Raw genomic sequence first — 25,025 nt, forward strand, 5'->3', positions numbered from 1 at the left:
CAGAGACACCAATGTTGATGCCTCTGTTACTGTACATATTAAGATTTGGAACAAGTGAAACCAAGAACGAAGCAATGCAACTTCTACCCTTTTTACTTTATCATTTCGTGACTCCAACAAGTCCTTAATTGGAAAAGTCGATGCTTTGAAACCACTTATTTATCTTTGGGAAGAAGGGCATCCATTAGAAATGAAAGATGTTGCTTCTGCTATCTTTGATGTATGTATCACCCATGAAAATAAATTATGTAAAAGATGGTAGAGTGAGGGCACTTTTGAATAAATTCAAGAACATGTTCCATGTGGATGCTTTTTGATTATGTTAATTGGCATGGTTTGTTACAAAAAATAAATGGTAAATGTTATGAAGCTTTTTGATTATGTTTGGTAAATTTAACGACCCTTTTTTGGTACTGAAGTTGATTAAATTATTTTTGGTACTGAAATTAAATACAACAGTTTTAGAGTCCGCAATCATCAGTCTTGCTCAACTAAATAATCAGGTTTTAAAACATTGCTTGCAACATCATTGTATATCATCTCACTTGAGAGAAGCAAAGATACATACATATTCTAGCACAACACAAACAAACGTGGAATTATGATGAAATAAAAGACCAACAGCAGATACACTTACTTATATTCACAATACAAATTCAGCATGACAAACCAAACTTTCCAGTTTCACCACCCTACAAGAAAGAATTCAAGATCTGTCCACAATTACAATCAAAACAATTCAAAAGTTTTACAGCAAGATCCACTCATTACTCAAAAAAAAAAACCACCAGTAAAAACTACAACTCATTTCATTTCAGTTTACAACCATTATTATATCAAATCCGCCACATTCATTGGCATTTCATCAATTTGGGTACTGTAGTACTGCTCTATATCTCTTAAAATCTTGATATCATCCGTCTTCACAAAATTAATAGCAACACCCTGCAAAACATTCAAACTAATATATTACATACAACAGATAACAAACAACAGATAACAGAAGACATAAAGTCTTAGTTTACCTTTCGTCCAAATCGACCAGATCGACCAATCCGATGAATATAAAGCTCTCTGTTATTTGGGAGGTCATAGTTAATCACCAAAGAAACCTAAAAAGAAAAAAACAAATCAGTTATAACATGAGAAATGAAACAATAAGATAAAGATCTTCTTGAGTTTCACATTCACTTGCCTGTTGAACATCCAACCCCCTGGCCCACACATCTGTTGTAATCAAGACACGAGTAACACCAGATCGAAACTCTTCCATAATTGCATCTCGCTCCTTCTGAGGCATATCTCCATGCATGGCTGATACAGTAAAGTTGTTTTCACGCATCTTTTCAGTCAGCCAATCCACCTACATCAGTATAATGAAAGTGAGAAAAAGCTCAAGTTTGAAACCCTATATTTACTACTAAAACACAAGATTATTCCACTGCTTTACCTTTCGCTTTGTGTTACAGAAAATTACAGCCTGTGTGATTGTGAGAGTATCATACAGATCACACAGTGTATCAAACTTCCAGTTTTCTCTTTCTACAGCAACAAAGAATTGTTTTATTCCCTGTCATGATCAAATAAAACAATTAATTATATTATATCTTGATAAAACAGCTAGGATATTTAATCTTTATGAAAGCAGAATGTCTTACTTCAAGAGTCAACTCATCACGTTTGACCAGGATTCGAACAGGATCAGTCATGAATTTACTGGTCATCTCCAATATTTCATTGGGAAGGGTAGCAGACACTAAACACACCTGAAGCTCTGGTGGAAGATAACGGTAGACATCATAAATTTGATCCTTAAACCCTCTGCTCAACATTTCATCAGATTCATCCTGTTGAAAATTAAGACATTCAAATACATCAATTTATGGGTTTACTTCAAGTTCAAGTCTTCTTAAAGATGGAAGTATTGATACTGGTTACAAAGGGAAGTTAGAAGATAGAAAACTCACGAGAATTAGTAGTTTAATGGCTCTTGTTCGCAATGTTCTTCTCTTGATCATGTCACAGACTCTCCCAGGTGTTCCAGAAACAACGTGGACTCCATTTTCTAACTTTCTAATGTCCTCACCAACACTTTTTCCTCCAATGCATGCATGGGCTTGTATACTGATGAAATCGCCTATAGCCAATATCTGTTTCTCTGTCTGAGCTGCAAGCTCTCTTGTTGGTGACAAGATCAAAGCTTGGACCCTATAGATGAAGATGTAAAATCGATGTAAGGAACCATAAGAGAAAAAGTTTTACAAGCATAAAGTTGTAACATCATCATTATCATCCAGTGATTAACAGATCCATCCTAAGATTCAATTTCAGATGCTACAGTATCTATAAATCAAAGAAAGTGGTGTTGGCCTACTGGTGGATATGAGTATACATCATTTTAATTTTTACATAATTTCAGAAGTTGGTTTCTTGTATACATATAGCAAAGTAGATGCCCTCACATAAGCCATTGATAGATCTTCCTAATAAAAGCTGCTAAAGTTTTTAAGTTTTAAAACAAAGCTATTGGCCAAAAGAAACAGCAACCCTGTGTCTCAAATCCCCAGTTTTGACTACACCTTTGCTCACAGACACGAACGGGAATATGTCTTGGGTGCTACCAGATAAGAAAATTATTCGTTGAAAAGGGAAAAAATAAAACATTACACCGTGTATAAAGAGAAATTGCCAGCAAAAAAGGAGAGACTTGAAAACTAACCCTATAGCACAAATCTATGGTTTATTTTCGAATTAATTAGAAAAAGTTGCAATTGAATAAACAAATAGATGAATAACAGAACATACTCTCTTGAAGCTGTGTCGACAATCTGGCAAACAGTAAGCGCAATCATGGAGGTTTTTCCGGTACCAGATTGAGCCTGGGCAATGACATCTCGACCTTCAATGATAGGTCTAACAGCTCTCTGTTGAATTGCCGAGGGCTTCTCGAATCCGTGTTGGTAAATCCCACGGAGTAGATCGTCTTTGATTCCCATTTGGTCAAAGCTCATAATCGGCTCCACTCCGCGCGAGGTCTCAAAGACCAGCTTCTCGTCGTCCACCATCGTGTTCCGCCGTCCTCTGTTCGCCGGTACCACTGACGTTCCCGCCATGAGAGATTTTTCGTAGTTCTTGTGGCTCGTATTTCCCTGTTGTTGGTTTTAGGGTTCTTGTGTGAACCAAGTGAAACCCTCGATAGAATTTCGAAAACCAAAACGTGGCCACTACGTTGATGTATATGTAGGCGAAATTAGGTTAGATCCGCTTATTGTCCCTCTTACGTTTTTTTTTTTTTTTCAAAGGAATTATTTCTATTTTAACTTTAAAATCATAATCAATAATAATAATCAATAATAATTCTACATATTAATGGATAGTTACGAATATGTTTTATGAACAATTTGTATAAACTAATACCATGGTATTATGTTTAGTGGTGTCAAAAGAAAAAAATGCAAAACCAAATCTGTTTTGTTTGGCTTTAGAAAATTCAGATTAGTTATCCAAATAAAAATAATTTTATTTGATTTGATTTTGGTTAAGGTTGCTATATGGGTGAATATTTGGACCTCTGCATTGCACCGGACTTGGACGGTCTCATCCGGTTTAAGTTCTACCAATTTTTGCAAAATCGGTTCGGTCCAAAAGTCAATTTAATCCGGTTCAGGTTCGATTATGAATCTGATCCAATTTAAGAGTTGTAATACATAAACAAATGTTTGGTAAAACTTTAACGAGTTGTATTATATGCATCTAAAGTTGCACCGGTCCAACATGTATAAGAATTGAAAATCTTGGACCTGGACTCGAAGCTAGATCGGCAACGAGTCCAGTCTAAGGCCCACCAATTTCTCCCGAATTGGTATGGTTCGATTCGATCCAAATGTTCACCCCTAGTTATAACGGTACAATTATCAATGTATTATTTTTATCTCTTCATTAATAATTGTACCGTTATAACATTAGTCAAATCAATTAGGTTTTTATCAAATTAATTTTTTTATTTATTTATATGAAATTTATTTATTATATCCACACTCATTAAATTTTGTGTTATGTTCTTTTTGTCATTTATTGTCTTTATTATTATTATTACTATTATTATTATTATTATTATTAAATTTTAGGGTTTAAACGATTAATATTACAAAACACAAAATCAACGATGCAATATAATAATAGTCGAGGGGTCATTGTATAAGTTGGATTCATATTTGACTACAAATTTTAGGGTTTGTAATTTGATTTTTTTTATGTAACGTCTCAAAAAATTAAGACTATAAATTTCAATTTTTAAAATAATAAATTATCATTTTGAACATGTTCATAAAACCATGATAAAAGTCAATGGCAGATGAATACGCTCGGCGTACTTAGACTTACGCTCGGCGTACTCAGACTTATGGCCAACGTACACTATACGAGTTGGGTATGCCTAGTGTACTCCGCAACCAACCCCAAATTATAATTAAGTGCTTAATCGGTTAAGCCACTATGTCTAATTATCAAATCTGGTCCTAAATGATGTCTTAACACGTAAAGTTGGCAACTCTACTCCTTTGGTTTTACTAAACACTTTTGAGTGATGTTTTAATTAATATGAAAACAAAAATTTTTGTTTTGAATTTTGGGACGTTACAAACGATGACGCACGAAAATTACGATTTTAGGCAGTTTTTGACACTTATAAATACCCAATGCCTCTTAAACCTAAAGGGAAACTTTTTCCACTTCTCCCATACGGTTTAGAGCATTTTGGGGGCGTTCCAACTCTCTCCAAACACGTTTTTTATCATTCCAATCTGGATTCAAGGCGAGAAATCATAAAGTTCACAAGCAATCAATATTAGAAGACCGTTCAACCGATCATCTCCATTACAACTCCAAAATTCCTTATTTGTTCCCCAAGGTTTTATTGTTTCAAACTTTGATAATCATTATGTTACATTTTATGTATGATTGCAAGTTTTTTTGTGGATTATAATATACAATTCATTGTTTTTCTTCAAGTTATTGTTTTTATGATTTAAATGGAAGGCTAAACCATTAGGTTACTCTCGGGGATATTTAGGACTTTTGGATGAACACACTTGATTATTACTTAGTTCTAGTTAATTTCAATTGTTATTTTATGTTTCATATGATGATCTTTTGGTGATAATGATTGAAATTGGGTTATATGAGTTTGTTTGATTGCATAACTAAAATAATGCATTATAAACTCACTGATTGTTCCAGGTTCAAGTAGTTTAGTAACAAAGACAATTGGTTGAACCCACATGTGTTATTCCAACTTGTGATATTGAATGCTTAATATTGTAATAGGTACTTGCAAGACATTCTAATGTCAGTTTAATAATTGTTCCCAATCCAATTAGACCCAAGGAGTAAGACAACTAGTTGAATGAACATACGATTTACCCAAAACTATGTTTTACAAGATAATGAACCTCAATTGAATTTAAGAAATTGATCTAGGATTTTAGGGAAGAAAGTGTGTGAATTTGAACTGTCCAACAACTGAAGTGGGAGTACCTTACTTTTCTCATTAAGAGCTTCATTTTAATTAATAAATTTCCAAGTTTATTGGTTTATTATTTGTTTAATTTTTGTTTGTGATGATTGTGAGTATTTGTTCTTTGTCATTGATTACTATAACATAAAGTTTGACCACAAACTCCTCGTGGATTCGACTCGACTTACCCTATCTATGTAGGTTAGTTGGTTTATTTTTATTGAGACAACGGCCTCGATCAGTTATTCATCCTTTAGCTAACACCAACCTATAATCGTTAAATAGTAAGTGAAAGAGAATCCTTATTGTGGCAGGCGCAGGCGCCACCACCGCTCCTCCTCCTCCTCCCTGCAACCTCGGAAAATCGGCCTTTTTATGGCCAGTCCGGTTGCATTGGAAACAAATCGTGCCCTTCTTGGGGCAATCCCTGCTCACGTGGCCCGACCTTTTTAATTAACCAAATCATTTTCACAATATATGAAATATCAATGACAATTGTTTTCAAAATCCATAACATCAATATTTTACTTCAAATATCAGAGTGTCCCATCAAAACAAATGTTAAAGATTGCATGTCGTGCCATAAAGTCTTGCCCTTGTCCTTGGGCTCAGATGTACCTGAAACAAATCAACAAACTGTAAGTTAATGCTTAGTGAGTTCCCCAGAGCATACCCCACACAATCCACATAATCATATAATCCATATTAGCTATAAAATCTACATAAACCATATAAGCCATGCATATCAACATATAAGGATGTCGTGAAAACCCTCCAAGGTCTTACTTTGGGTGCCACTAGAACCCCCATGATGCTTAACCCACTGTCATGGGAACCCCCACATGGTCTTAACTGCCTGCCATGGGAACCCCCACATGATCTTCCCTAACACATAAAATATCATATAACTAACCATTCAAACATACTAGGATGCCATTGAAACCCTCCAAGGTCTTACATCGAATGTCATGGAAACCTCCGCATGGTCTTAGTCTACTGCCACGGGAACCCCCTGAGTCTTCCATATTAGTATCATAAAGATAACTATCATATCACATGTCACACAATCAACTAGTATTACACATAGCATATAATATGGGTCGGTCTTGGTGCCTTCGACCCATTGTTATTGTAAGGAGACTCACCTCTCAAAAATGTTGAACTGATAAGATAAGATTCAATAAGTCCCAACACGTAGCTCCTACTCAACTGCCTAGAATCATCATGTGACTAGCCTGTCAAAATCCTGAAATACAAGAATTACCTTTATGGTCAAAATTGGTCGAACATGGTCAAAGTCAAGGTCAACGGTCCATGTTGACCCAACTCATAGAGTGCATCTAGTAACTCATCGAGTTCCTCTAGTGTCCAGAAAACCGGGACAAACCTGAGTAACTCGTCGAGTTCCTTAATGTACAGAAGACCGAAAACTCTAATCTCTCACGAAAATCACTCAGAATCTAAAAAACGGGTAAACCCTACCTGACTCGTCGAGTTGGCTAAGCCTCGTCGAGTCCCTTCAGTCCTTTTTGTGTTCAATCCTTTCCAGTAGAATCCAAGGCTCCAAATTAAAGATCCAACCCGTTATGGTGTAGTTACCACGTAAAGTTGCAAACTTTTCATGAATGCAAGGCCTCACAAGGTTAAAACACTAAAACTAAGGTTCCTACAAGGTTTTAGTGCATGGAAAGGGCCTAAGCTGGATAAAGTGGGCAACTTTATGTCATTGAAGACCTAGAGTTGTCTAGATTTGGAACCATATCCTTATGATAAGTCCAAATATGAGTATGACACCCTTTTTCCACCAAAAGTGACCATATTCTTCTATAAGATGAGATCTAAGCAAATAGAGATCAAGGTAGCAACTTGTGACATCCCCATTTTCAAGGCCAGAAAAGATCGATTTTGTTTATGCTTTATAAAAAGCAGAGTACCTCTTTTAATAAAAATGTCGTGAAATTTGTTCCCAGTAAAACATGATAAATATGTTATCAAAGCATTTCCGAAGAAAAGTATTTTTATTCATTTTAAAACATTTAGGATGTCATCGTCAATACAGAAACATAAGCATAAACAGAACTTACATTCATTATCACTAGTGATTTATATCTCCTTAATCTCTTAGTGTAATGTGACTTCATATCAACACCTGTGATATAAATAAAGTGAGTGGGTTAGGTTGGGAAACTTGGTGAGTACATAGGGTTTTCAACCCACAATAAATAAGTTTATTAACTTTATCAAACCAAACAAACTTGATTACCCGTTCCCGTTATCCTCACTTTACGTCCCTAAAACATCTAACACAAGGGACCCAGTCTAAGGGACTTTCATCGGGGTGACAACACATGATTCGGGGGTTCCTCAGCAATTCATATCAAATAAGGAAACCATGTGGGGGATGGAGTACTGCTGGTGAGCACACATTTCAAATAAACATCTACAGGTTGTGAGTCTGCTAGCGTTCCACTGGACTGTCTAGAATAGTCTGTGGTCGTCATCTATACTCCGCTAGATGACTGGATCATTAATAACATCTATATCGAGGCCTCTCATTATTTTATTTGGTCACACATCAACTATTACATCTACCCATGTTTTACCCAACACGTTTTGTAGATATAAAATACATATACAATTTAAATCATTTAAAACGTGTATAAAAATATTTCACCCAGCATAGACAACAAGTATTCAGACAATATGCACACATAGCACGTAATTTATATTAAATACTTCATATATATGTGTAAGATGAAAGGGACCATGCACTCACTTGATAAGGTGGTGACTCGGTACTCGGACAACGCTTCGTTTACTTTAAAATAATTTCCTTCGACGAAGCCTAGTATTATTACCACTAGAGTTTAGTATATTATTTGCCGAGACTAATTAATAGTCTAACTATTATTACTATTATATAGGCGTTAAACAATAGTTATATAACCCATAATAATAGCCTAAATACTTATTATAAGTTTCTAATAACGTTACTATAATTAAATAAAAGCTATATTAAAAATAGCGTAGGTGTAGCTCACTTACAGTGAGTTTTATAAAAAACTGGGCTTTGCTTGGAGCAGCGTTCCCGAGCCGAAAAGCTCTTCTTCTCGGAGCCGTCGAGCACTCTGGGGCTTCTACCTCGTGCTAGGGAGGTTCCCTAGGCTTTTCAGGGGGGGGGGGGGGAGGTTTCGGGGCTAAAGAAAGGCTCTAGAGAAAGTAAAGAGAAGAAAGAATGGGAAATGTGTGAAGAAAATGAGGGTGAGAGAGGTTCTATTTATAGGGTGAAAATGGTTGAACTTGGTGTCACATGTCACCATCTAGTGGCAAGACTTGGGGAGAAAGCAATAGCCAAGATTGTGCCACATCACCCATTTTCGCACAACACACTTCCGACTTCTAAAATCCGTAACTTTCACATACGACCTCCGTTTTTTACGTTCTTTATATCCACGCGTAGGTAAAAATAAGATCTACAACTTTCATTTTCATGGACGCTCTCAGTTTAACTTATTCTACGACTTTTTTTTAGATTACCGAGGCTAAAAATTCCTCTATCGTAAATTCACTATTTACGTCTCCCGGTCTCGTGTCGGTTTTGCGAAAACTTTGACGGACCATAACTTCTTCGTTATAACTCGGATTTCAACATTCTTTATATGTACGGAAGCCTTGAGACGTATTCTACAACTTATTTAAGATTATTTATTCAAAATAATCTTTTGTCAAAAAGTCGTTTTCAGCCCCCTATTAATTGACTAGCCCGGATCTGCGGACGTTACACAACTTTTTACCTCTAAATGTGTAACACCGTAATTTTTCAAACAAAATTTTCATTTTTAAAATCACATAATTTTCATAAACACGCTTCAAAAATCTCCAAAATGAGAATTTATCAAAAACACATGTTTATAAATTGTTTAAAACTCAATCCAGGATCCTCAAACATATCTCCATCTCGTGTGTACAATCAAGTCGACAACTTCCCGTGATCCTGAGAAGTACCTGAAACACATAACACATAGCATGGTGAGCATGAAGCTTAGTGAGTTCCCCAAAACACCACACATATCTCATTAGCCTCTCATGGATATGCTCGAATAAGACCCTCCGGTCAATGTGTCTCAGTGGGACCCTCCAGTCCCACAACTCGGGTGGACCCTCCGGTCCTAACTCAGTAAGCTCAAATAATACACAACATAAGTCACAAAGACATAATGCAGGATATCAAAATACTCATTATAAGCACATAAGACTTTTTGGTCACACAAAGATTACCACTCTAGGTAAGTATAATGAGAAGACTCACCTCGAAAGCAAGCAAACTAATAAACCTCGTACACGAATCACCGATCTAGCCTCCGCCTAACACATATAATAATTATCTCTAATTAATACTCTAATCACAACTCTAAATAAAACAAGTGTTTTCTTCTCTCTCTAACTCTTGGGATGGGTAAAAGACCATTTTACTCCTCCATGGTCCCCACAATCCTTGTCTTGACCCAACCCTAAAGTCAACACTAAGTCAATAGTCCATGTTGACACGACTCGCCGAGTTCATCTATGTAACTCGTCGAGTCCCCTCGTTTCCTCAGAAAGGTCGCAAAAATCCAACTTAACTCGTCGAGTTATCTCACCAAGTCGTCGAGTTACTCATGTCCAGACTCGTCAGGGAAAACCCTAACTGAATCGTCGAGTCAGCTCGTTGACTTGTCTAGTCCTTTCAGACTCTTTTCTCATTCAAACGTTTTAAGTCAGATTTACAACCCCAAACTCTATATCTAGCCTCCCAAGGTTGAAATACCACGTAAATTTGTAAGCTTTATGTCCATGTATGGCACTTAGGGCTTGAAATGCCAAAACAAGTTCTATTTATGGTCCAAGTAATAAAACTCTCCACTAGTTGGACAAAACTTGGACCTTTGAGCTTAAGGAACCTCACAAGGTTCATATCTGATGTCTTAAACGATTAGCAAGCTTAAGTCGCTCAAAGTATCAAGGAAATATGGAAAAAGCCCTAAAAGGTTCCTATGAATAAGATCTAATCAATATGATGAGCAAGGTGGTGACTTTTACCTTCCAATAGAAGCTCAAGGTGGATGAACACTGGATCCCACAGTCCTTCCTTATACCTTTCTTTGATTCTCTTCTCTTTTGTCACACCCCAAAACCGGAACGACGGAAACGTTTGGGGGTGGAGGACGTCATGTCAAGTATCACAAGATATGTATATGGTAAGCAAGTAATGAACAACCATTTCATTTAGAAAGAAAGTGTTTGTGTTCACATTGTATGTGTTCACAAAACATATAAGTCATAAACAAATAACAACACAAGACTTGAAGCTATAATGCTCCATCTTCTGAAGTCCCAGCACGAGCACCTGTCTAATAGTCCCCTGAGAATACAAGTTAACTGAAAGAGTTGATCAGCAATTAAGCTGGTGAGTTCATAAGATTTTAGTGATGTGAATAAGCTGTAAAATCGCGGTTGAAAATGTATATGTAAAGTACTGTAAGTTGTAAGGTGTTGTTTTGTAAAGTTTGCCTGTTCCTCTAGAAAATCATATATTTCCTATTTAAAATGGGAGTTGAGTAAAATGACACTACAAGCCTTTCTATGCGTAATAAGTGGGTACAAGTTATATATATACCTGGAGTAAACAAACAATCGATTGTGTGCATCTGCCCTCAACCCACAACCCAACGGGGTACAGTAAGTAAGGCGGATAACACACATTCTATTGGTTGTTAGATCGTTGTCATATATAACCTTGGTGTATTCACTTGTTACTCATGGAGTTATTTGTAATGGTTCCTTTATATCTAATGGATAGTTCCTTTTAAGAAAACCTATATTTCTTATAATAAAATATTGACTATGGTGATTACTTTTATAATAGCTTTGTTTATACTGCTATATGTAATTTGGTATTCGGTAGATAGTAGATTGGGTGACCTCGGTGTAAACCCACATCCAACGGGAACAGGACGTACATCGAAGAACACACATCCTATTAGCTGTCGGATATTAGTTTTATATATAAACATGGTGTATAAACTAAGGTGTTATAGAGTTAACTCACTTAAAGTCTTTAAAATTGTAATGGCTTAATAAAATGGATTAAGCCCTTAATTGGGAAATCGCTAGTTTTGTATACCAAAAGTACTGACTTTGAAACGAAAGTTTTGTACTAGAAAAAATGTGCATTGACTCTAGTGTCCTATGACCTGATCCATACCTGGTACCCTTATGATGACTTAATGTATACTAAGCATAAATATATACAGATTCGGGTAGATAATAGATCGGGTGACCTTGGTGTAAACCCACATCCAACGGGAACAGGACGCATAGCGCAGAACATACATCCTATTAGTTGTCGGAATCTACTTAACATATATGTATCCTATAGTGTATACATTACGAAATCATAAAGTTAGCATCATGGTCCAAACTTTTAAAAGTAGCCTTTTACCAAGACTCGACTGTTTTGAAAGCAGCCTTCTACCAAGACCCTACTGTTTTGAAAGCAATCTTCTACCAAGATTCTATTGTTCCTTTGTCAACTGTAACGTACATTCTCCCTAGTTTATAACCTATCTCGAATAGAAAATAGATTAAACTTCAAGTGTTACCGACACTTTATGAAAGTAATGGGAGAAATGAGTACCTTGATGTCGTTTATAATGACATACGGAGGTACTATCAACCTAAAAACATATTTGTGTTTTATTACGGTCATAATGTGAAAGCTGGAACCCCTACAAACCAATCTCATGCATGGAGATTGAGGGAACCATACGCGACCCGAGAAAATCCATGAAAGCCGTGTATTTCATATTAAAGTTAGATCTTGTCTGCGTGTTATCATGCTATAGCAAATTTACTTGTTTGTTATGTTCTGTTCTGGTATTGTTTGATTCTCTTCACTGTTTGTTTTGTTCTGTTCTGTGTGTGCTTCATTGTACTAGAAGTGATGAATATCATTCTCTTAAACTATACCTATAATAGTTTACTAATTCTCTAATTGGACTGTTACTGAAAAGACTCATTTATCTACAAAGTTATGCTTATACTTTAAAAATGGAGTTTTGTATAACTATAAAGTAACATAACCTTTAAAAGAGTGCTGAAATGTTTTAACAACTTATTAATAACATAAGTAACATTTTGAAAGATGTTTATAACAAACATTTACACAATTATCATTGTGTTCAACTTGTATTCCCCCCCCCCCCTTAAAACAATTAAAATAGTTAAAAGATTCATTACGGGGTATGAACTCACCTAATGTGGGTGATTCAAACGAGTATGTGTGTACGGATGAGAAGTTCCACGAATGAAGTTCCGAGACACAGTAAGTCCTAAATGATATTTAAGGACACATAATGACATGAATATAGTGTTTATAAACAACTATATGAAAGATTACACCTTCCGGGACTAGGAAACACCTTGGCTAGGTGTTGGAATCACATGTGATTCAACATAGGAAGGTATAAGGCACACACATGAGTTTACTACCATGATTTCACGGCCCAAGGGAGTTTACGGCTGTAAACTCATGGTTACTCATGGGTTAGTTCTGGTTTGAAGGCTAGGGGTGATTTAGGGACATTAGCTCTACCCTAGGATGAGAAAGACCACTACTTTTGGCACTTTTGGGGTGTTCACGGACCAAATGAGTTTACTACGATAAAATCATGGCCAAATATACTTGTGGGGGTCCTAAAGGTCATAAAGAAGCATTCTAAATTCATTCCTAAGCCCTTGGAAGTGTTTGTGGCATCAAAACACCTCTATCTTGAGTTTACGGCCCATGGAACATTTGGTCATGTGTTTGCGGCCATAAACACTTATGGGTGATGATATTTTGATTGTTTTGGGTCCTAGACACATAATGGTAAAGGGATATGCTTGTCTCTTGGCTTATGGAAGGCATTTAGGGCATTTTGGCACCCTAAAATGGAGTTCACGCCCCAAGAACTTCCTTGGCCGTGAACTCACTTTTGGTCCTTGATTTTTAATGATTTGATGCCTAAACATATCAAGGTTTGTCCCATGTTTGGTTTCCAATGTTTAGGGGGGACATTGGGCACACTTTGGCCCTTATAAGAGAGTTTACTCTCCAAGATGTTCTTGGGCGGTAAACTCCCAAATCTTGGGGTTTTGACATGATTTCTGTGTTTTTAGGCACTTAATAGACTATGTAATACAACTAGAGAAAGATTCTCACGATTTGGGATGAAAACCCGAAGATCCATTGAGAGAGAATTTGACTTTTCTCTAGTTGGAATTGTAACTAATGAATAGATTTGGTTTAGAATCCTATATATAGTCCTGGGATTTTTGGCATAAAATATTTTATTCCCGGAATGAACTCTAATATCATAGAGTTTTGGAATAACAGAGTTGCACAAAACCCAAGTGCAACCTCTCTCCTGATATCTCCTTAAGTGTAGATCCTGAATTGCTCAAACTTGTCCAAAAAGTTTGAAAGTTAGCATAAACAGACTTGGCTTCTATTGACGTGGTTGGTTTCACTGAATGTAAATTTTTGGGTTGTCACATCTTCTCTTCCAAAAACTCACAAAAAACACTCAGATATACACTAATTGTTGATAGCTTCATTTTAATTACTTCTTTTTATAGTTTATTTTAGCATATTTCATTCATAATTTAGATAATTTCCATGCATATTTTCCTTTTTGTTATTTTATGACTATTTCGGGTACTCTCGAATCTTGTGAGCATAATTGCAGGTTTTCGGGTCTAGCGGAGCGGGAGTGTTCGGGACATATAGGAGGCGATGAGATTTGGTAGACAAAAATGATGTTGGGCTTGATGGGTAGTGGCGATGATGCATGGAGTGATCTTGATGATTATTTGAAGACTTGGAGAGAAATAAACTTTAAATTTGCAAGATGCGGGGGAATATTCAAGCGTACGTAAATTATTAATCGGGCGAATTCACGAGCTTTGGAGGATTTGGAGAGGTCAAATTGGGCTTAAAATGAAGAAAAACTTGAAGAAAATGGGCTAGGAGGTGATTGGATTCGATCTGGGCCAAGTGAGCTAAGCTACGGAGGCCCAAAACCTCAAAGATGCTACATCCAGGGACCACCCGCGCAAGAGCACGCGGGTCGCGCAACCTCCTGCAGGGGCAATTTCGAAAATTCTTCTTTTGAGCTATTTGAGGAAGGTTGGTGCCCATCTTTTGCATACTCTTGGACACCCGATTTTTGAACATTCTCTCTGGAGTTTTGGAGACTTTTGAAGGCCAAGAACCCTTGAAGAACATCATATTTTTACCTCTTGATTCTTGCTTAATGTTTGGTACAAATTTCTCTAACTTTGTTTCTTTGGGTTTAGTCATGCTTGGCTAAGCTAATCTTGGTTGACTTTTGGTTAATCCTTTGAACTTTTGTTGAATGTTGAAGAATCCATGAACATGTTCTTGAATCTTTATGGAAATGTTTTGTGTTTTAACATCTTATCATTACTTGTATGTTTTAGTTCATGAGTTTAAATGTGTTTGTGGTGATTAGTTGGCTAATTTCTTGATTAAGTAAAGGATCCTCAAATTAGCAAGCAACAAATGATTTTTGTGTTGTTTTTGCTTCACACAATAATAAAAACATTTCCTCTAACATGGTGGTGAAAGCATTTGACCCCTCTTGGATTTGGTGACTTTTTGGTTCTTAATGCTAGTTGACTTTCACTAATTACATGCTATTTGGAATTAGTGACTTTGACTAAGGAAATTGTTATGAGCTTCTCTAGCCATTTCAACAATTAAGAAAAGTCTAGGTAATCTCAAGCTCCTTGGATTACTATAGCCAAATTGAGGATTTAAAACAAGTATTGCACCATTGAATTCTAATGATATGTTCATCAAAAGTCAAAGTGAGAAAACTTTAAGTCAACCATCTTTCCCTTATTGATTTTACATCAAATTCTTATTTTTGTTGCAATTATCTATTTAAATCATAGTTAATTTTAGTTTGTTTCAAGTATTTCAAAACATCAAAACCCCCATTTTTAATTTATTGTCATATTCCAAGTATTTTACAAAGAGATTTTTCATAGAGTTATCAAATTGAACCAGTCTCCGTGGATTCGATCCCTTCACCACTATACACTATTTTAGTGTGTAATAATTAGGGTTATTATTTGTGTTGGCCTCGACAACCACCAAATTTTTGGCGCCGTTGTCGGGGATTGGTTTATTTTTAATCAATTTGTTTCTCTATGCCCAGATCTCAGCATACAGGTGACTTGATTTACAATCCAGAAATCGAAAAAGAAGCAAGGCGTTTGGCGAAGGAAAAGCGAATTGAACGTGGTCAAACTTCTAATCCTCACGGGGATCCGGAGGTCGAAACCGCTTCATTAAGCGACATAGAGCATGATTCTAGTCCCGACCTTCGCCAAGAAATTCCCGAAACACCACCCTTACAACAAAATCCACCCATTATTGAACCAATTGAAATGGCGGACGGAGGAGAAGTTCCCGAAAGAACTTTGAGGCAAATGATGGAGACCGATGTTACACAAACTCCAACCGGTATCAATTACCCGGTTTTGGAAGGAGGCTCGGAGTTGAAGTCAAGTTTAGTCCATCACCTACCGACTTTCCATGGATTGGAGAATGAAGACCCTCATAAGCATTTGAAGATGTTCCACATTATTTGCACTAGCATGAAGCCACAAGGGTCAACCGATGACCAAATCAAGCTAAGGGCATTCCCCTTTTCATTGGCCGATAGAGCAAAAGATTGGTTATTCTATCTTCCACCGGGGTCGATCAACTCATGGACCGACATGGCAAGAGCTTTCCTTGACAAGTTTTATCCCGCCTCAAGAGTCTCAAGTCTTCGAAATGAGATTTGTGGAATCCGCCAAGGTCAAAATGAGACTTTCCATGATTATTGGGAGAGGTTCAACAACTTGTGCTATAGTTGCCCACAACACCAAATTCCGGAACAACTCCTCATTCAACACTTCTATGAGGGATTGTTGTCAATGGAGAGAAGACTAGTTGATGCCTCAAGTGGTGGAGATGTCTTTAGTAAAACCCCACAACAAACAAGACAACTTTTCAACACCATAGCCGCAAATTCACAACATTTTGGCCCTCGCCAAGACATGAAGAGAGACACACAACACAAAGTTAATGAAGTGGGAACATCGAATCTTGAGTCTCAAATAAAAGATCTAACATCCGTCGTCCAAAAGCTAGCCATGGGACAAACTCCACAAGTGATGGTTTGTGGAATATGTGCAACCATGGGACATCCTACGGATATGTGTCCCATCCTTCAAGAAGATGCGGAGCATGTGAATGCCATGGGAGAATTCCAAAACTACCACAACAAACCATCCGGGTACCAAAATGCATATAATTCAAGTTGGAAACCAAATCCCAACGGAAGCTACAACCCAAGACCATTGCCTCACAATGCATTGGTTAGACCGTCCTATCCACTACCACAACCTCAATACCAACATCCACAACCACACTATCAATCCAAAACACACCCTCCACATCATCATCAACAATCTCCTCAATCTCAACCAAGTAGCTCCGGAATGTCTCTTGAAGACATTGTCAAATCTCTAGCCACTAATACCCAACAATTCCAAAAAGAGACAAGGACTAGTATCTCCAACCTTGAAGCACAAATGGGAGATATAGTTACGTCCATAAGCAAGTTGGAATCCCGTGGTAAACTCCCTTCTCAAACCGAAAAGAACCCAAATGTCAATGTGGTGACCTTGAGAAGTGGCAAGCAAGTCGGAGAAAGTAGTTCAAAGAAGAAGCCAAGGGAAGAAGAGGAAGAAATAGAGATCATTCCCATTGAAGAACCTACAGTCAAGAACGATGCACAAGCCGGAGTTCCAAAGAAGTCCATCCCTCTAGTAACACCAATAGCCACTCAACCACCGTTCCCCTCTCGACTTGCAACTTCAAAGAAGAATATGGAGGAGAAAGAGATTTTGGACACCTTCCGAAAGGTGGAAGTAAACATCCCTCTACTTGATGCAATCAAGCAAATCCCGAGATATGCAAAGTTCTTGAAAGAACTTTGTACCAACAAGAGGAAGTTGAAGGGAAATGAGAAAATTTTGATGAATGAAAACGCATCCGCGGTTTTACAAAGGAAACTTCCACCCAAATGCAAAGATCCCGGAATGTTCACGGTTCCTTGCAAGATTGGAGATGTCACTTTTAGTAGTGCTATGCTTGATCTTGGTGCTTCTATCAATGTCATGCCCTATTCAGTGTATGAATCATTAAATGTCGGACCCTTAAGTGAAACCGGTGTCATAATCTCTCTTGCGGATAAATCAAGTGTCTTTCCTAGAGGTGTTTTAGAAGATGTCCTAGTGCAAGTGAACCAATTAGTCTTCCCGACGGATTTCTATGTGATTGATCTAGATGAGCAAGTGTCTTCCAAATCGGCTCTAATCTTGCTTGGGAGACCGTTTTTTTAAGATGGCTAGGACAAAGATCGATGTGTATGCGGGAAGTTTGACAATGGAGTTTGATGGTGAAACAATAAGTTTTAATATTTATGATGCCATGAGATATCCTAGTGATGTTTCATCTTTGTACTTTGTTGATGTTGTTGAGCCAATTACTCAAGAATTGTTTGAGTTATCTAACGGTGATATGTTGGAGATGATCTTAAGCAAAGGATTCGATTGTGGGAAGCTAGCCGAGCAATTAAAGTTTTATTCTTTGGATCCGGAAGTTGAGAAGTTGGTAAATAAAATGGAAATGAAAAAATCCACAAGATTAGATGTCAAGCAAATTGAATTGTCCCAAACTCATACAAAATTGTCTCCATCCCTTGTTCAACCACCCGAATTGGAATTAAACGTCTTACCTCAACACTTGAAGTATGCCTACTTGGGAAAGAATGAAACCCTTCCGGTTATCATCTCAACTCATTTAACCGAATTTGAAGAAGAGCAACTCCTCAAGGTGTTGAAGGAGCATAAAGAAGCCATGGGTTGGACGATTGCGGATATCAAGGGTTTGAGCCCCTCCACTTGTATGCACAAGATCTTAATGGAGGATGAATGCAAGCCAAGTAGAGACGCGCAAAGAAGGCTAAATCCACCAATGATGGAAGTCGTGAAGAAAGAGATATTAAAGCTTCTTGATGCGGGGATGATCTATCCAATCTCGGATAGCAAGTGGGTGAGTCCAGTGCAAGTCGTTCCAAAGAAGACGGGAATCACGGTGGTCGAGAACAACAAAGGTATGATGGTCCCCACCCGTGTGCAAAACGGGTGGAGAGTATGTATTGACTACCGCAAACTCAATGCGAGCACACGAAAAGATCATTTCCCATTGCCTTTCATTGACCAAATGTTAGAAAGGTTGGCCGGGAAATCCCATTATTGTTGTCTAGACAGGTACTCTGGTTTTCACCAAATCCCGGTGGCACCGGAAGACCAAGAAAAGACAACATTTACATGCCCATTTGGTACTTTTGCATACCGGAGAATGCCATTTGGATTGTGTAACGCCCCGGCCACTTTCCAACGTTGTATGGTTAGTATCTTTTCGGATTATGTTGAAAACATAATTGAGCTTTTTATGGATGATTTCACGGTACATGGCAACTCTTTTCAAGAATGTTTGACTAATCTCACAAAAATTTTAAAAAGATGCATTGAAACAAACTTGGTTTTGAATTTTGAGAAATGTCATTTCATGGTGAGTCAAGGTCTCATTTTGGGTCACATTGTGTCTAAAAAAGGAATTGAGGTAGATAAGGCCAAAATTGATGTTATTCAAAGCTTACCTTACCCGACTTGTGTTCGGGAAGTTCGTTCTTTTCTGGGCCATGCAGGTTTCTACCGAAGATTCATCAAGGATTTTTCAAAGATAACAAGACCAATGTGCCAACTCTTGCAAAAGGAGGTCGATTTCGAGTTCAATGAGGCGTGCAAAGAAGCTTTTGACAAGCTCAAAGAGTTGCTTACATCCGCTCCCATCATGCAAGCACCAAATTGGGATCTCCCTTTTGAGATCATGTGTGATGCAAGCAACTATGCGATTGGCGCCGTTTTGGGTCAAAAGAATGGGAGGGCCTCCCATGTGATCTATTATGCATCAAGGACACTAGACAATGCCCAAAGCAACTACTCTACCATGGAGAAGGAGCTATTGGCCATAGTGTTCGCCTTGGAGAAATTTAGACAATACCTACTTGGTACCAAGGTCATAGTGTATTCGGATCACGCAGCTCTTAAGTACTTGATGACGAAGAAAGATGCAAAGCCGAGACTCATCCGGTGGATCCTACTGTTACAAGAATTTGACTTGGAAATCCGGGATAAGAGCGGATGCGAGAACCTCGTTGCCGATCATCTAAGTCGGATCACTTCAAATGAAACTCCTCTCCCATTGCGGGACGAGTTTCCGGATGAGCATCTCTTTTCCCTTACCCAATCTATTCCTTGGTATGCCGATATCGTTAACTTTTTGGTCACAAAAAGGTATCCCGACACATTCACGCGTTCTCAAAAAGACAAGTTGAAAAGTGATGCAAAATACTATGTGTGGGATGAACCTTATTTGTGGAAACATTGTCCCGATCAAATCATTAGGCGATGTGTGCCCCAACAAGAGCACCAATCCATTTTGCAATTTTGTCATGAATTTGCTTGTGGGGGACACTTCGGACCTAGCCGGACTTTGAGAAAAGTCCTTGAATGTGGATTATTTTGGCCAACCATGTCACGCGATAGTTATATGTTTTGCAAAAGTTGTGAGCGGTGCCAAAGGACGGGAAACATTTCGCAAAAGAACCAAATGCCCCAAAATCCAATCCTTGTTTGTGAAATTTTCGACGTATGGGGGATTGATTTTATGGGCCCATTTCCCGTATCATTTGGCAACGTTTATATTTTACTCGCGGTTGACTATGTTTCTAAATGGGTTGAAGCCAAAGCCACAAGATCGGACGATGCCAAAACGGTTATCGAGTTTTTAAAGTCTAATGTTTTTGCGAGATTTGGTGTGCCTAGGGCTTTGATTAGTGATAGAGGGACGCACTTTTGCAACAAAATGATGGAGGCTCTATTGAAGAAGTATCACGTGACTCATCGTGTCTCCACTGCCTATCACCCTCAAACGAATGGTCAAGCGGAGGTCTCGAATCGTGAAGTGAAGTCTATTCTAGAGAAAACGGTGAATCCGACAAAGAAGGATTGGAGTTTGAGACTTGACGATGCCTTATGGGCATATCGGACCGCTTATAAGACCCCGATTGGAATGTCGCCCTTCAGATTAGTTTTCGGAAAACCTTGTCATCTTCCCGTCGAGTTAGAGCACCGAGCATTTTGGGCGGTCAAGAAATGCAACTTCGATATTGACGAGGCTGGAAGGCATAGGAAACTTCAACTCCAAGAGCTAGAAGAATTGAGAAACGAATCCTATGAAAACGCAAGGATTTATAAGGAGAAAACGAAGCTCTTCCACGACAAGTCCATCACCCGGAAGAATTTTGAACCGGGACATAGGGTCTTACTTTACCATTCACGGTTGAAGTTATTCCCGGGCAAATTAAGATCAAGGTGGATTGGCCCATTTGTTGTAATAAAGACTTTTGACCATGGAGCGGTGGAAATCCAAAGTGAAGAAACGGGACATATTTTCAAAGTTAACGGGCACCGATTAAAGCCATTCTATGAAAGTTTTAATGCAAGTGTTATTGAAGTCATCCACTTGGATGCACCGGAGTGTTGAACCAAGCTAGAAGGACGTCTCGCCTAAGACGTTAAAGAGAGGCATTTTTGGAAAAGCTTTATGCTTTCGTGTTTCTACATTCGAATAAAGAAGTTTTGAAAATGTTTTGATACGTCTTTTGAAGTCATTTTTGAAGAAATCAAGAGTTTATAGGTGTTTGGGGCATTTGGGATCAAGAACTAGTGAAGAAACGGAAGGAAACAGAGAAAAATCGATTTCCGGGAGCAGAGGTCTGCGCGACCCGCGCACGGGTGCGCGGCTGGTGTGTGCGGCCGGTCTTCAACATGCAACAAAAAATCAAGTACCAAACTGCATGACATGCGCGACCCGCGCGCCCCCTCTGCGCGACCCGCGTGCTGCTTTGACGACTATCCCCTATTTTGTTGACCAGCTTTGACTTTCGTTGACCAGGTGGTTTAATGAGTTGACCAACATTGACCGGGTGTTGACCACACTTGTATATGGATTAAAAACCTCCAGCAACTCTTCTTCTTCATTTCATTCTCTCAAAAACCCCTCATTCTCTCTCAAACTCTCAAGAACACATAAACCCACTTTTCACAAAAATTTGATTTCCCGGAGTTCCACCGGTCGGAATACGACGAGACCACCACCATTCTTCACCATTTTCCGTGCTCTACAAACCCCACCTAAAGTTTACTCCGATCCATCACCGGGTCTAGGGGCGCCACCACCACCCAACTCGCGGCTTTCCGGCCATTTTCCAGCCAACTCTCACCACCTCTCGAAATTCCGACATCACCAAAGTGTTTCTTTTTCGGGGATCTTTACATCTAACCAAACAAAACCTCAAAATCTCACCAAAAATTTTCCCATAATTTTTGAGCCACCACAAGCCGCCGCCGGATTTTTCATACAAATCAAGTTGAAAATATCCCTTCAATGAACAAGTCTTGCATTTAGGCACCCACGAATAACCAAAGCTTGGGGTGCACGGTAGCGGATTCCGGGTTCAAGTTCAATTTTGGGATAATACGGGTATTCTCTTTCCTTGGTTTTTATTACATTGCATTGTTTCAATTCAGTAATTGCATCCAATTATGCTTTGGAAATTGCCTAAGATCGTTAGTTGTTGCCCGATTTATTTGGAAACATTGATTTGAGAAAGGTTGAGATTGATTAATTTGCTTGGAAATTTGTTCAAAAAATTGTTTAAACTTTGGTTGGGATTTTCTCATTTTGTCTCATATTGCTGCCGAATTTTTGTTGGGATTATCGAATTAACCGAGTGGTGTTGTTGAAACCATTTTACATTGTCAAAAGTTGGGTGTCATTATTTCTTGGATTTTTTTTTTTTTTGTGTTCGGTCTAAAGATAGTTGCATTGATTTGAGAGTGGTGAGGTGAGGGATTACGTTTGTGAAGTTGTTTTTGATATTGTAGGTTTCGAAAATGGGCAAAACCACGGCTCGGACACGCACCCATGGATCATCGATCGATCCTAACCCGCAAAAGGATACCGCCGGTCCATCACGCAAAGCAGCCGGTAAACGAAAAAAAAGAGGAGAAGAGGGAAGCGATCCTTCCCTTACAAATGCTGAGATCAAAACCTATCGCTCCAATCTTCGGGGTCGTGCAATCCGGCCGACAAAATTCTACCATAAAAAGTCCATGAAAAAGCTTGGGGTGCATGATGGTGTATACCATTTGTTCATAAAACTCGGTTGGCGTGGTTTTCTTCGACTTTGTGATAGAACTTACGAGGAACCCACAATGGAATTTCTTAGTACATATGCACGAGATGATGACACGGAAGTCCTCACATTCCAGTTGAAAGGGGAGCATCATAGACTCACATACGAAGAGCTTGATTCTATCATGGGTATAGACGATCCATTCCGCATCAGCCCCCAAAATCAAGAGTACCAAGATTTTCTGCGTTGCCCTGATGCAAACTTTTGGATGTAAATTTCCGGTCTCCCAACCTTCAACCCAAGCCAACAGCGAGCCAAGCACATCGTTCACCCCTGTTGGCGAATTGCTTACCGAGTCCTTACGACGAGTATCTTCGGGCATCTCGAGCCCGGTCAAATCACCAGATGTGAGTTATTTTTCCTCCGAAGCATGAGGCGTGCACTCTCCCTCGGTTTTTCAGGCTTCTTTTTAGACAAATGTGACTCCATACGCCAACGTTCCTCAGGGGAAATTTTCATCGGGGGACTTATCACGATCATAGGTCGAGCCGTCGGCCTAGACTTCCCGGATCCCGAGTACATACCTGTCGACACCCCACCGAACTTCCTGCTAGATTGTGACACTCTCATCCGGATGGAGATGTTGCTCGATCGGGGAACCCGCACGTACAGTTGGTTAGACTCTGACAAAGCCCCGGTTTACATCCTGCCAAGTTGGATCGGTTCTTCATTCGATACAGGCGACCCCGATACTTGGCTTCCTCCAGATCAATTGACCCAAGCAGGTGTATTCCCAGAATTCGGTGATGATGAGGGTGACGACGCAGAGCAACAAGAGGAAGAAGATAACGAAGAGAACGACGAGATGCCCGAAGCTGAGGATCATTTTGACCAGCCCTCGATGCAGCAGCCGATGTTTCCGCATGATCAATTCCAGGCCCCTCCACATCATTTTGACCAGCCGCATCAGCAGGAGGGACACGAAGTCCCACCATATTTCCCCCCCATGTTCTTTGACCAATTTGCCACAATGTTCTCCACGGTGCAACGCATCGACGCCCAAACGCAAGAGAATTCGAGAGCCATCCTAGATGTGGCAAGCCGTGTTGATCGATTGGAGCAGTCCTCCTCTCACACTTCCCGCCAGGTCCAGGATATGTGGGACTACCACTATCGCCACGGGCATTTCCCGCCGCCCGACCCCCCGATTTAGGTCCTTTCCGCCCTTTCCTCAAGCATTGAGGACAATGCTCGTTCTTAAGCTTGGGGTTGGGCATTTCATTTTCCTTTTATTTTTTTCATGCATTTTTAATTAGGTTGCATAACATTTTAGTTTTAAGCTAATTTTTATTCATTTTTTTAATTCCAAAAAGATTTTATTTTCTTCTTTTTCCACTTTTTATTTTTGCATAACATTTAGCTTAAGACATTAGCATTCATGCATTTTTGTTGTCTGTTTATTTTCACCTCTCTTGGATGCCATGGAACATGTTCACAGTTATTGTATCATTATTGGTCCAGGATCTTGTTGCTATCTCACCCATCGAATCGGGACCACTAGCTGCAGTTTGGGATTTCATACTTGGGATCAGATGCTGGTAGCTTAAAGGGGTAAGTGATCATGGCCAGGTAGTTTCATGAAGAATTATGCATACAATACTAACAACTGTAGGATATACTATAGCAATGGGTGTTCTTAGCCTTGCGGTCACTACCGCGGAGAGGATCACACTTGATCATGTTTGAACTGTTAGGATGAAGCATTGGTGCTTGTCCCCGAGTAGAATCCATATCCGGTCTCTTTACATCACCATATCTTTTTGCGATTTTCTTAGAATTTAGAGAGTCTTTTAGTCCACATTTGGACATTTTCATTATCTTTGAAAAACCACAAGTTTGAAAAGGAGCTTACATTACATCTTTATGCTCCACACATGGTCATTTTCACACTTAGGCCATTCGGATTATATCATTACCCTTTCGGTTCCACCTACACACCTTTGGGAACCAAATTTTGAGTCAAAGGGTTTTATCATCAAAAAAAAAAAAAAAAAAACAAAAACAAAATGAAGCATGCAAAA

The 25,025-nt window shown here is 38.8% G+C and overlaps 1 protein-coding gene across 1 annotated transcript; it reads right to left on the reverse strand.

The window, feature by feature from the left end:
* Positions 1-605: 605 nt before the first annotated feature.
* EIF4A-III (eukaryotic initiation factor 4A-III) lies at positions 606-3,224 on the reverse strand. Its single transcript, XM_078983624.1, has 7 exons — positions 2,806-3,224; positions 1,968-2,208; positions 1,659-1,847; positions 1,451-1,570; positions 1,196-1,363; positions 1,026-1,112; positions 606-945 (listed from the first exon to the last, which is right to left on the reverse strand). The coding sequence occupies exons 1-7, from the start codon at positions 3,111-3,113 to the stop codon at positions 832-834; spliced, it is 1,227 nt and encodes a 408-aa protein (XP_078839750.1). The 5' UTR covers positions 3,114-3,224; the 3' UTR covers positions 606-831.
* Between the last annotated feature and the right edge of the window lie 21,801 nt (positions 3,225-25,025).

The sequence above is a fragment of the Lactuca saligna genome, chromosome 3 (genome assembly GCF_052625555.1).
Source record: "Lactuca saligna cultivar CGN05327 chromosome 3, ASM5262555v1, whole genome shotgun sequence".
Lineage (NCBI taxonomy): Eukaryota > Viridiplantae > Streptophyta > Magnoliopsida > Asterales > Asteraceae > Lactuca > Lactuca saligna.

Excerpts from the sequence above, each read along its gene's own strand:
- EIF4A-III (XM_078983624.1), bottom strand. The coding sequence starts at position 3,113 with ATGGCGGGAACGTCAGTGGTACCGGCGAACAGAGGACGGCGGAACACG. Across the intron at positions 1,571-1,658 it reads GTGATGAGTTGACTCTTGAA|GGAATAAAACAATTCTTTGT; the intron begins GTAAGACATTCT and ends TGATCATGACAG. Across the intron at positions 946-1,025 it reads CTGGTCGATTTGGACGAAAG|GGTGTTGCTATTAATTTTGT; the intron begins GTAAACTAAGAC and ends AATGTTTTGCAG.